The sequence below is a fragment of the Passer montanus genome, unplaced genomic scaffold (genome assembly GCF_014805655.1).
Source record: "Passer montanus isolate IOZ18808 unplaced genomic scaffold, ASM1480565v1 scaffold58, whole genome shotgun sequence".
Taxonomy (NCBI): domain Eukaryota; kingdom Metazoa; phylum Chordata; class Aves; order Passeriformes; family Passeridae; genus Passer; species Passer montanus.
The window spans coordinates 4,650,703-4,664,521 of record NW_024370816.1 but is presented as its reverse complement, the minus strand read 5'-3'; the positions used below and the strand labels follow the sequence as shown (position 1 = coordinate 4,664,521).

The 13,819-nt window shown below is 42.3% G+C and overlaps 1 protein-coding gene across 1 annotated transcript in view; it reads right to left on the bottom strand.

Annotated features, from left to right (window-relative positions):
- The window catches only part of HMCN1 (hemicentin 1), a 165,713-nt gene that overhangs the window by 99,324 nt on the left and 52,570 nt on the right, over positions 1-13,819 (bottom strand). Inside the window, exons 10-17 of the mRNA XM_039726386.1 lie at positions 13,644-13,765; positions 9,013-9,288; positions 4,147-4,288; positions 3,613-3,740; positions 2,601-2,714; positions 1,793-1,951; positions 944-1,138; positions 143-241 (exon numbers count right to left, since the gene is read on the bottom strand). Of these exons, the coding sequence (XP_039582320.1) occupies positions 143-241; positions 944-1,138; positions 1,793-1,951; positions 2,601-2,714; positions 3,613-3,740; positions 4,147-4,288; positions 9,013-9,288; positions 13,644-13,765 (1,235 nt within the window). The remainder of the gene's footprint in view (positions 1-142; positions 242-943; positions 1,139-1,792; positions 1,952-2,600; positions 2,715-3,612; positions 3,741-4,146; positions 4,289-9,012; positions 9,289-13,643; positions 13,766-13,819) is intronic.

Genomic DNA, 13,819 nt, shown 5'->3' with positions numbered 1-13,819 from the left:
GTAAATGTTTTCTAATTCAGTTTGTATGGATGACATATAAATACACCACACAGATAGGTCAGCAGGTATGGACATAACACCCAAAGGCATCCTGTCTGCTGCCCAAACACCAACAGCTCCCACTGCCATGCACTGCTCTTACCCAGTCCTGTCACTGTGACCGTGGCTGGCCGGGACTGAATCCTTCCAAACTGGTTCTCAGCTTCACACACATAAGTCCCTTCATCAGTGACCCACAGATCTACAGGGGGAGAAAAGAGCTGACTCCAACATCTGAAATAATACTGCCCCTCCCTCTCCACATGGACACCATGTCCCTGTCTCTCCCACCTTCAAACACTCAGTTTGAAACAGAGCACTCCTTTCCATCAGTCACCAAGTACAGAAGCAATGAAAATACAGAAAGGAATTAAAAGCTAATTAAGAAAACAGAATAATATTGCTTAGCATAAGAGCGACTTAAGTGCTGTAAAATAATCAAAATCACAAAGTCACTTGCAAAGTTTTTGATTATTACCCAAATCAGGATTGATCTAAAACACTGAGTTTAGAACCGATTCTCCACATAAAAAAAAAAAAACCAAAACAAAAAAAACCCAAAAAACCCCACAAAACAAAAACCAAAAACAACTGCACCAAAACAAAAGAAAACCGACCAAAAACAAAAATTCATGGCTCCTCAGGATCAGAGACCATAGCCAACATGTACTTCAACAAAGATTAATAATAATTTGCATGAAGACAAAGCCAATGACCAAACACAACTCATAGCAAAATGAACCGCATGTCAACAGCAACAATGTCACCATCACAAACACAATCTGAGGTAAAAATCCAGTCTTTTTACATAGCTAAATTAATGGAGTCATGCAGTAACCTAAATGCCTTGCAAACATCTTAGCTCCTCATGGAATTCTGTTCTTTTAACGTTGAGTCTACCTACTCTGGATGGCCAGTGCGCCTGTCCTGAGCTGGCTGCTGGAGCTGAGCGCGAAGGGCCGGGAGAAGAGGGGAGCCCCATCCAGCCTCCTCCACGTGACCCTGGGCTCAGGGTAGCCCTGCACGTAGCACGGCAGCGTCACGTTGGAGCCCAGATCCGCGGATTCGTCACCCGGCTCCTGCGTGAAAACGGGCGGAGCTGGGGAAGAGAGCACGCACAGAAAGTGAGCACTGTAACACAGCAATCCCACTCCCTAACACCACTGATGACCTCAATTTATGTCCCACTGTGCACAGGTTTTCTTCCAACATTCCCAACTCTAGAAACAATTTAAGTATCAGCATCACTAAATTCTTTGTCTTCTGCAAGCATGCCATGCGTTCAGAAAGCAGATGTGCCTGACAGGAACATTTAACAGGATGCAATGTGTCAGGCCACAGGCAGATGGAAAGAATTAGGAAAGGAGGAGAGGAAGGGCTAAATTACAATAACCTCACATAGTAACTCAAGTTTCTTAATTAATTCTCTATTAGAGAATATTGTTAGGTTGAGGTTTTAACAGCTTCCTCCTCCTGTGCCTCTCTTCCTCCCCATAACTTTTATACTTTGCAAAAGTAGTAAGACTGAGCTGAAAACAGATGGGCTTTAAGGTCCCTTCCAATCCAAACCATTCAGTCATTCCAAGCAGGAGTCCAAATGGGACAAGGAAACTGCTTAACCAACACCACCAAAAGGTGTTCCCAGCACACACAGAGATCTGTTAGAAAGGTTCAGGGAGCCAAGGCACCACTCCCTGACCAGTACAGAAACTCTGCAATCTGAGTGTGCCCCATGCAGGTTTTAGCTACTTACAGCCGACATCCAGAGTTATCTTGCCAACAGCTCTCCCTGCCTCGTTGGTGGCCACGCATGTGTAGTCACCAGCATCCAGGTCTTGTGTTTCCTGGATCTTCAGAAGGCCCCGGTAAATATCAATAACGAGAAATGCTGATGCCCTCAACTCTAAGTCACCTAAGTCCAGAGAGAAAAAAGGCAATATAACTGTTTATATCAAATATATATCTTTATTTATCAAAATTATCCCCACAAAACAGTGTCCAAGTTTGAGTTAGCTGACAACATAGCTGTATGAACTCAGCAGATGAGAACTCTGACTCCCACTCAACCAAGAGGAAAAGTTCATTACTACATTAAATACATCTTTTTTTACGTATTGGTTCCACAAGGCAAAGACAAACCCAAGTATCTCTGGGCAGAGACCAGCATTAGGACAGTGTGTCAGGCTGTATTCTTCCTTTCCTAATTAGAAGCTACATGAAAACAAAACAATAAAGGCTACAGAAAACTGTTTTGAGATTTTTGTAGCATGAAGCTAAACATGCTCTGAAAGAACAAACCTTATGTAAGCAGGCAGGAGGCTCAGCTTTGTTTTACTATTATTATTACTTATGCTACAGTGTGTTAATTCACCATATTTAAATAGAAGCAGGAATTTATGCCCTAGAGGTCAATGCCATTTCTTCTAGATTTAGACAATTTTACAGGTCAGTCACTGGTTAAATACAACATAATGCTCTTGAGAGAAATGAAGTCAGTTCCAGATCATTGTTCTAAATATTGCTCCTAAATAAATGACTCAATCACCAAGCAATGAGCACACCTTTAAACCACTTCACTTGAGGGGGTGGGATTCCAGTTGTTTTACATTCCATAACAGTCGTGTCTCCAAGACCAACCAGAATTTCACTCTGAACTACGGTCAATGTTGGGCCCTCTAAAAAGAAACAAGACAGAAAAAAAGGAGCTCTTCACCCAAAGTATAGGTAATTTTTAAGATATAAACCATGAAAGACTATAATTTTCTCTTGTTATATGGAAGAATGTTTACATTAAAAATCAAAGAGACCTAAAAGTGGAAGATAAATACTGGGAAACAAGGAAAAGTAAAGTCTGGTCCAGAGCACCTGAATCATATGCAGAATGTACAGGAAATATAAGGAAAAAATCAGAAAAATTTCACCATGCAGAAAGTACAAGCACGAAATCATACTCCTCCTCCAGCCAGATGTTGGTCATAAAACAGTTTAATGCTCTGCTATTAATATTTGAACACAGTATTTTGATACAAAACCACAATTTCTTTTCTAAAGGATTAACTCGGGTTTTCCAGTCTATCCCATAGTAAGACCCTACTTAAGGGGGTTTTTTAACCTAAAAAGATTTCTTTCTACAAATATAGGGACAAAATCAGAAAAGTTACACCATACAGAAAGTACATGCATGAAACCATACTCCTCCTCCAGCCAGATGTTGGTCATAAAACAGTTTAATGCTCTGCTATCAATATTTTAACACAGTATTTTGATACAACAATTTATTTTCTAAAGGATTCACTTGGATTTCCCAGTCTATCCCATAGTAAGACCCTATTTTAGAGGGATTTTTTTAACCTAAAAAGATTTCTTTCTAGAGAGAGAGCATCAAGCTCTAAATACTACCTAACAATGCTACTCAGGTTTGAACAGAAAACAAAAGGGACATTTGTGAGCTGTTCAACATATCTTAGGTTTTTGAAATTTCTACCATTATGTTCTGCAGGGTCAACAGCTCCTCCTTTTTGATGAGGAATTAGTTTATTTTTAAAATTTTAATACATAGTTTTTCTCACTTACCGATGTACGTGAGGATGGATGTCTGCTTCTCTGTCCCAGCTGAGTTACTTGCTAAACAACCATAAATTCCTGCATCTCTGGGAATTGCCTTTCTTATGATTAAGGTGCCTTCTGGGGTCATTCTGTACCTGAGAACACACAAGGGACCAAGCAAAATTGTTAGAAAGAACAATGATTATATCCACATTCCAAGCAGCCATAGCAGCAAGAGCAGATGGTTTTATAAATAGGTGTTTCTGGGTTTTTTTTCATCATGATAAACACTATTAGTACTATTATATCTAGCACTACATTTTGTGAAAAGTACATAAATTAATCTTGTAAAAAAGAGAACTCCCTTTCTGGAGAAGGGAACTGAAGTGTTTCTCTGTTAGAGATGAGGTAATTGCAATTAAAGAGTTATCAAAGTAAAGATTGAGGTAGTATTTCCAAAACTCACAGACTCCCGTTGAAGTAGTAGAATATTTTGGCACTATTCAAACCTTCTTTCTCAGATATGATATTAAAATAAATTGAGACAACTTCAAGTCCCACCTGCTGGAGCCAATGATAAACATATCATTGAGTGTCCACACAACCGTTGGCTTTGGGTAACCCGTGGCAGAACACCTGATGGACACTTCAGAACCTTCTGTAAAAGTCTGGTTCTTGGGTGAAATGACAAGCTTTGGAGGTTCTACCAAAAGAAATTAAAAACAGCAGTTAAAAACATCTTGTCAGAAAACACAGGTTATTTCATTCCTACTTTTAAATAGCTCCATGGTGAGAAAGTAACCATGAAGGTCAATGAAGGTCAGAGCTCACTTGTTTCCACTGGTACAGTCAAAGTCTCAGACTAAGCCACCTTTATAAGAGGCATTAGGTCAGAATTCAGGTATTGGTCTTCCTGAGATGGGGTTAAAAAAGCAGTAACAGAGTCAATTTTGACAAACACCAGACAATGAGCAATGTGAAAGGTGTTCTGACCCCATGACAGGGGTCATAACAAAATGAGCTTTAAGGCCCCTTCCAACACACACCATTCTTTGATTCTATGACATTTAATCAGACTACTGGACACGAAAACCCACAAACCTTCAGGTGGGTCAATTGTCAGAACACAACCTGAGAGATACGAATGAAAGTCACAATATATTATGCAGACATACAAGTGGAGGAGAAGTGAACCTGCAATGTAAACAACTGTAATGATGTTATGGATTTCAGGGGTGTTTTCCACTAGAAAAGCAACTGGTGAACTCAACAGAATTAATTCATTTTTAACCCACAGTGGTTGCGGACTCCCCATCCCAGAAGTGTCCAAGGCCAGCCTGGACAGGGCTTAGAGCAACCTGGGAGAATGGAAAGTGTCCCTGCCCATAGCAGAGGGTGGCACTGGATTGGCTTTAAGGTGTCTCCAACACAAACCATTCTGTGATTCCATAATCCTTAGACCCATTACCTCAGTAAAAAATGAACACCAAAGCAGCTCACTTGGGCAACAGACACTTTCTATAGTATGTATGGTTTTGTCTTACAGTGGCAAAAAGAAGACCCACACACACGGATAAAGTTAGTTGAGACATGAAACTGACTGCTACAAAATAAGTAGTACCAATCTTCATGTTTGGAGCTTTGTCATTTGCTCAACACTCTGTATTTTTCAGAGAAAAATAGAGCAGAAAAAATTTGGAGTTATGCCAAGAAGGTAATTCTCCTTTTATCCATCTGGGCAGTCTCTTCCCTGGAATTCTTCCAGATATTAGCACATTCATTCTGCAAGTCCCACTGTGATCATCCAGACCTGCTTTCTGCTCCTGCCTGGGATGTACTTGAGTATCAGTGTTGCTTTGTTGACCCAAGTCACACATGCTGTCTCCTGGGCTATTTTTTTATTTTCAGCTGTATTCAAGTTCTGGGCACTGGGAAATGCCCCCAGCAGTCCACCACAGGGACCCACTGTCCCCCACTGCATATCTAAGGCAGCTGTTCAGAGAGCAGGACAGCAATCCTGTCACCCCTTGGCCAAACAGCACTTGCACAACTCTTACTTCAGCATTGACAATTCTTCAATTCCCAAAGGCAAAGAGACACTTGATTTCTCTTGTGGGCAGGTGGAACACATAATAAATCTGCTTAGTTCCTGTAGGTGTGGCTGGACACTGCATTGTTTAACAGTGCTCCCTGCAAGCAGGTGTTCTAAGTGCCATTCACTGATGGTGATACTAGACAGACACTTGAATGTTTTTAAATAACAAGGTGAAGGAAACCCACCATGGTGTGGACAGAACATTAACTGCCACATGTATGATTTTATTCCATCTATACATTTACATAAAAAGATGCACCTGAATGCTCCAATTCCCAGTGCTGGAATTCATCACATGCCCAGATTGCTAACCCAAAACATCTATACCAATACCAACCTAAACACAAGCCAAAGTCTCTCCCCATTACACAGCTGTGCTGTAAAGGGAAAAGAAAGTTGCAAGAATCAAGATAATCCCTTCCTTTTCTGCTCTTACACCAGAACATGTGAAGAACCAAGCATAGAAGAACCATAAAATCACATTTAGCATCACCCAGATTTCTGGGGATTAATGGTGTAGTTGAAATTCTTCAAGGGGAAGGAAACAAAAAAGCCACGACAAATCAATCTCTTCACCATGCACACTGTTTTGATTTTTAAAAAAAGCACCCAAATTCCTACATTTTCTCCTCAAAATCAATATTACTGAGATATATTTATGAAAAACACCACAAACAAAACATCAAGTTTCCACCACATGCTATATTAATTGAGCCTGAAAAATATGCAAATAGCAAACTCATATTTCACCTACCAGGCTGTAACAAAACCAGAAAGAAAAGGTTTAAATGTTCAGTCATCAGCGAGAAACATATTGAAAAACACATAGGATCACCAACGTTTCACACTCCTGGCCAATCTCCAGCCTCACACAGCTGCAACATAGTCCTCTAGGCACCTGAAAGAGTAAGGAGCCCCCTCATAAATGAATTTATGTTTCCATGCAAGACCAATCTGATGGGAGGACTTGAGCAACTCACACTACGTAGCCCCTCTTGCACAACTCCAAATTTGAGCACATACTTTTTAATCCTAGCACTCAATGGGCATCAAGACTCCTCCGGATTTATCAAACCGCATTCCAGGACCTTCCAGAGTGCTCTGGGCAGCACCCCCAGCCTACAGAGAGGCCCAGGTTTCACACAGGGCTGTGCCCCACCTGTGTCCTGGTTGTGGGGAGCAGGGGATGGGGAGAGTGTGTTCTCATGACCTCAGAGCACACAACTGGGGCACAAACTCAGCCCCACGACGACTCCAGGCTGTGCTTGCACAGATACTGGCACAGGAGTCACGTCAATGTCCCCTTTCAGAAACAGCAGCATCAAGCACTTTCAAAACAAGGGTTTACTACAACCCCCTTCATCAGAAAAAGTAGATGCTGGGTTATTTTTAGAGCGACCAGCATTTGTTCTCTGCCTTTACTCAACCCCAGAGAGAAAATGGGGATGAAAGCAATGTTTATTCTCTTATGATCTGAAATTCCGAGATCTACATGGAGCTGGTCCAACAATAATAAAGGGCTTCAGGATGAATTTAATTTGACGCTCTGAATTACTTACAACTACACAAAACACGGACCCATCTCCATCAACTAACAAGATTTCAAATTTCCCTCTTTGGCATGTTAATAATGACAAGCCCATAAAGCTGCAGCTCTTACATCTGGCCACCTTATACTATTTACTGCCAAATAAAAACTGTTTTTTGAAAACTACTCCAGGCCCTAACAAGTACTACAAGCTGTACATGACAATCACATACTGAGTATCCCCAGAAATCTGATGGAAATAATTTTTTCCAGGCAAATGAAAATGATCACAAGTAACAGCATTTGCAAACCCTTCAAATACCATTTAGGTCCTGCATGCAACCATTGGGAAAGCTGGCAGTAGATTACTTTTTCCAACCAAGAGGCAGGCACTACTGCAGAAAGCTGAATTCAGCTGCAGCTTAGTGTTTCCTATGTATTTATTTTGCTCTAAGCATCCTATACAAAAAAATTAAGAAAACTCAACTCTGACTCTCAGCTAAGGCTGTCTGAGCTGCCCAAGAGGGTTCTCTCAAACATGTTTGAAAGCTGTCAGCACTACCAGGACCAGCCAAAATGTAATTCCCAACCATTTGATATGATTATTCCACATATATAAGGGATTTGAAACTGAATATTCTGTTGTGGCAGCAGTAAAACTCTGTTAGATTTACTAGAAAAGAACACCAGAAGCAATTTAGTCAGTGTATTAAAGCTCCCAGCTGAGCTACAGACATTAGGAAGAAAAAACCTAAATCCAGGAAGAGATGAACAAGGGAGAGGCACTTCTCTTGATGCTTTTGACATGCTTGAATGAGTGTCTTGATGGAAAAATACTGTACAATTCAAAACTAGGTTTTCCAAATGCATGGGGGTTGAGGTTTTTCCATTACTTTTTTCCTTTCAGCTTTGTTAAAAATTTAGGTTAGAGAAATCTAAATTAGTTAGAAATTAAGTTATAACTGTGCTGTAGCAATCGAAGGGTAATTCAAACAGCTATTGAAAAACCACACTTCATTCTGCTGTGTTTTGTACTAGGCCCTACACAAGTGGTTCCACATCTACTTACTCTACCTTGGTAACCAATATAGGAAAAATTACATCCTTTTAATAACTTTTACAACTCCAATTTCGACCTCTGTTTTGGAGCACCTTAGAGGTCAAGCTATTCTATTCAAAATTTATTTTTTCCATAATTCTAAGTTTTCCATTAGCTAACAAATTACTAGAATTAAACCAGAAAAGTTAATTAATGACAGTACCCCTCTCAGTACAGAACATGGCGCAGCACCATCGCAAGTAGAAATCTGCTGGAATCACCTACAAGTGACAATAATTTTCTTTCAGTAAGATTTTGACTTCTGGCTCTCCTCACCCATAGACAGGCACCAAAGAACCAAGGTTCAAGCCTCCACACAATCAAGGCAAATAGAAAAAAAAAATCCTGCAGTGCTTCAAAATTGTAAAAATATTTGCTCCAATACCAAATATTGCATTCATGATTTTTTTTTCCTTTTATATTTGTTCCTGGTATACAGCAAAAGCCCAGACCTAGATTTGTTTGGTCTTGTTCAAGCTGCCTTTTTTAGTTCTGACTGATTTTTCATGAAATCACACAATGGTTTGGGTTGGAAGGGATATTAAAGCCCCTCTTGTTCCAACCCCTGCCGTGGGCTGGGACATGTTCCACCACCCCAGGTCGCTCTGAGATCCACCCAGCCTTGGACATTTCCAGGGATGGCCTTTCCAAGGCAGTGGGCAGCCTGGTCCCACGGGAGCCCTGCACGCGGTATCCCGTCGTTACCTTGCAGGGTGAGGAAGACAGAAGCCGTGGCAGAGCCGCCCTCGTTGGCAGCAGTGCAGCTGTAGCTGCCCGCGTCCGACAGCCGGGCTGGCCTCAGCTCCAGGGACAGGTTGGCCAGGACGCGGAGGCGCAGCGGGTCCTGCAGGCGCGCGTCGCGCCCGTGCCGCTGCCAGGTCAGGTTGTAGCGGCCCGCGCTCAGCACCAGGCAGCTCAGCACCGCCGCGGCCCCGGGCACCACCGTCACGTTCGCGGGCACCTGCAGCACGGGCGGGGGCTCTGCGGGAACGGAGAGCAACACAGTCAGAGACACGCTTCAGCGACCTTTTGGCATTTGTACGTTCCTGATAAACAGCTCCAGGCACACTACAGAACAAAAAAAATTGTAATATTTAAATATTAAAATATTTATCTAATACGTTAGGTGTTAAATAATTTAATGAATTGAGTTATTTAATAATTCCGGTTTAATATGTGGTTTCATCTGCCAGGGCATCAGCCTCATTCTCTGATGCTGAGCTACCTGCCAGGAGCTCACATCACAAGGACACACTTGGTCTAGATCCAAACTACCACATCGTGTAGGATGAAAAATCACATCCTGTATGAGAAGAGGCAGCTCGGTGTTTTCTGAGCAGAGCCAACAAGGGATCAGTGTGACAGCAACAGGAGGGAGGGAGACAGGACCACTATAGGCCTCCGAGTCTGATCTCTGCCCTGGGTGTGACCCCACCTGGTGGCATCTGAGCTATGCAGCAGATTTTTACAGGTTGTATATGGAAAAAAATACGTTAGTAGGAAATTCTTCCAGCAGCAACAATGGAACCAAGTTAACGCCATTAACTTGAGCTCTTTTCATGATGGATTCTATACAAAAATGTGGAAGGAGAAAGCATCCATACTCTTATTTGATTAAGGACCTCATGAAGTAGGGTAAGAAAAGGGAAGGTACCAAACACAGGATACAGACAGCCCTGACAGACAGACAGCAGACACAATGCCAGCTCCTCCTCATGCTGACTGAAGGGCACCAGAAGTTACCAGCATCATTGGACAGAGGGGCCAGCCCAGGCTGTGCAGCTGGTTAAGGACACACATCTGAGGTCCCTGCTATGGTGAGGGACAGCTAGAAAATTCAGGAAGGACTATGCAGGGAAGTGAATCAGAGAGGAGGAAAGGGAAGAATAGGCAGGAAGGGGCATAAAAGGGTCCTGTCCCCTGCAAAGCGCTACCAGCCAGTGCCCTGTGTGCCCCAGCCCTGGCCTGACCAGCACAGCTCGTCCTCTCTCTCTAGTAAATCCCTTCTTTAAGTCTCCCAGGGTAACCTCACTCCCTGTCCCTTCTCTGTATCCCTGCAAATATCAAGTGCCAGCTACTGGGGGGCCGGTGTGAGTAGACTGGGTGCCAGCTGCTGGAGTCAGACCAGGGGTTTAGGAACCCCATGTCAGTGGCACCAGCTCCTGGGGGGCCTGGGGTCCCAGCCCCAGCTCTTGGAGCCCACAGTGACCGCAGGCAGTGCTGTGCTGCTGCACACCAGCTGTCCCTGGGTACATGGGATAAGCCCTGGCAGCCAGGCAGGAGGGATTCCTGCAGCTATGTACAACATCCTTCAACTCTCACTCCACTCAAATCTCTGGGAATTTCATTATCTTTTCCTGTACATATTTTATGTTGTAACTCCCAGTATTTGTTATCTGCTTTCTACCTGACCCATCTGTACAATTCCACATGCTACTAGAAAAAAAGCAGATGCAGTGATTTTCTACTGAAATTGAACTTTGAAACCAGAGATGGCTAAAATAGCAGCAGTCATTCTGCTCCTCCCTGAGATATTACTGATCAAGGGGGTAACACTTTAAAAAAGAAAATGAATTATTTATGACTTTATGTATTCCCATTAAAATATCAATATATTCCATTTGGTTTTCCCCAGACTGGTTCCTGAGCAGAGAACTCTGCAATAAATAATGCTTTGAGAGGGATGCTTGTGCAGAAATGAGACAGCTGTAAAAGCAAGATCAAATCTTTATCAGTACACACTAAAACACAACTACCCTAAAAAAGGCAAGGATAACAGAATAAAAATAAAAAAATAAGAAAAATCAGTATTTATTAATGGTTAAAGTTACTCCTAAGCCCAGAACCAGCCATAAATCCTCCTCCTAAAGGTCTCCTGGGGGGTCTCAGATGAGGTTCACAAGCTCAGTGCTGGATCCCTGCACAGCACTGTGCACTGGGTGTGCAGCTCTGCCTCCCTGCAAACACAGTCCTGACAGCAATCGCCCCCATTGCCAAATCCATAGATTTTAACGCATGCAGAGGAGTCAGGGAAAGCTACACTTGCTTACTTAAGAGAATTTCTTCCCTGTACTTTTAGGTTTGGGGTGTTTGTGAGAAACAATAAGCCCTCTACTGCTTTCCACAGGCTTATCATCAGATATATTACCTAAACTCAGAAGAGAGAGATGAGGCCAGTACCGGACTGGAATCCCCATCTTTTGACTGTCAGTCTAGTGGGACAACACAAGTTTTGGGCTACCCAGCCTCTGCCCACAGCAGTGCTCACACTCAGCCATCCCCCAGCACTTTACTGGCCCTTCATTAGGGTGCTGCACAAGCTAACGAGCCGTTTGACATTTTAAAGATTTAATAGGAGTAAGAGTCAAACACAAGTGCTCGCTTTCTGCGAAATGAGAAAACGTTGGCACAGCTCCAGTACCTTTCACACAGCAGTTGCCAGAATGGATTATCTGTGCTATACTGTCTGTCAGCTGGGTAAACCAAGACCACTTGAAAAGATTGTTTACTTTGCTTCAAGAAGAAATTTCAAGTAATTTTCTTGCAAATATTTGTACACAAGGATTTCAAAGCATCTCCCTCCCATTAATCCTCTGCAGGGCTCCGAACAGAACAAATTGTCATGTTTACACAGTGACTCAATTCCAGGCCATCTCTTGTGCTTTGTAAACAAGGGGATATGGGATTTTCCCCTTATTACTTTTGGCTTTCAAGTGCTACCAACATCACAAGAAAAAGGTCAGTATTCTCATTCACGTTTCTCTTTGATGAGGAGAACAGTTGCAATTTCCAGACTGATAATCTTTATGCCCACAATTGCTTGTCCTCCAAGCCATGGTTTGAGACAAGCATCTGAAAATATCCTTTCTGCTTGAAGGATTTTTGTGGCTAAAATATAAACCAGTGCTCTAGAACCAGAACTTGGGTTAGCACAGATGTTACTGTTCCCTTCTACTCACTGCTTCATGTGAATTAAAGGATGTTCTTCTCCTCAAATTCATCCCTTGGTCCAAGAGGACACTTTCTCTACAAACTTTGCCTTGCATAAAATCAATGTTATCACACTGTTTTCTTAGAATCTGCTCATAGTACAATGAAAGGAATATCTTTACCTGGAAAAGGGAAGGTGAAGGGTTATGGAGCCACCCGAGCTACAGAGAAGGTTATTTTAGGGAATACACAATTAGAGTGTTCTCAGGGCAGAGGAGAGAGAAAAGAAAGACAAGAGTCTTTGTTCGCAACATGCAGCAGGGGAAATTCTGACCAGACATACAAAATATTTTCCTAGTGGGGGTACTTAAGCACTGAAGCCTGCCCATGAACTTGTGAAATCTCTACCCTTGGGGACATTCAAAGACTGATTGGACAAGTTCCTGAAAAACATAATCAAGCCTGGAAGCTAATTCTCTCTCAGCTATGAATTGGACTAGATGACTTCCAAAGGTGCCTCCAGCCTGAATTGTTTTGTGATTCTGTGACTCATAATCCACCTGGAGCAGCTACTGCAAGAGATAAGAGGCAAGACAAATTTAATTTCAAGCCATTAAATGAAACCCTGAGTTGAAAATGTTCTTCTGAGTTCTCCCATTCCTCCCTGTCACAGATTAACTGCTCCAGTGTTTTTCCAGCTCACCAGCAACAGTTTTCACTTGCTCCGAGACTCATATCTGATCAACAACAACACAAGGCTGTATAGAATGGATCTTTGCTACAAACCAGAAATTATTTTTCCCTCTCACTCTGTCTGCACTGCAACTGTGAAAAATTAAGTAACAAAATTTGGTATAGTATGGGCAGGAGTGTCATCCATCCACCCACAGACAGAAATAAGCTTACTGTTTATTCAAAATTATCTTTTTGATAAGCCCTGTTTTTTACCTCATTCATTTTACTTCTTCATCTTTATTACCACTTTTAAGAAATTCAAGGTAATAGATGAGATTTCCAATAATTTACTGAATTTCGTATTGTAAAAAAGAAGAAATTTAAACAGAACTTTCTTACTTCCTTGTCTATCAGATAACACATATCAAGCCAACATATAATTGCTACAAAGTGAAATCAAAATGAGAACAGTTGGAATCTGAGATTTAAGGTTTGGATTCTAACGTCAGATCTATTATGCTAGTCCAACTGATAGCAGGAACTAAAACCAAACCAACTTTGATATTTAAAACAGGTTTGTTGAATAAATCTTAGCTCACCTGTGGACATGAGGGAGGAAAAAACACAGTAATTAAAAACACAGTTAAAATTGGGAATGTATTTTACCAGCCCCATGTGCTTTTCTTGTGTTGTAGCCCCAGTAATCCCCCCAGAGGGCGGCTGGGACGCACCTGACACATCGAGGAACGTCTGCGCGCGTCCTGTCCCCGCAGTGCTGCTGGCCACGCACTCATAGAAGCCCTCGTCGGACACAGACACCTGGGCAATGTCCCAGCTCATGCTGGATGATTCCCTGCAGGAGAAAAGGGCACCCATTGAACCCCTCAGGGAACCAAGAGCTACACTA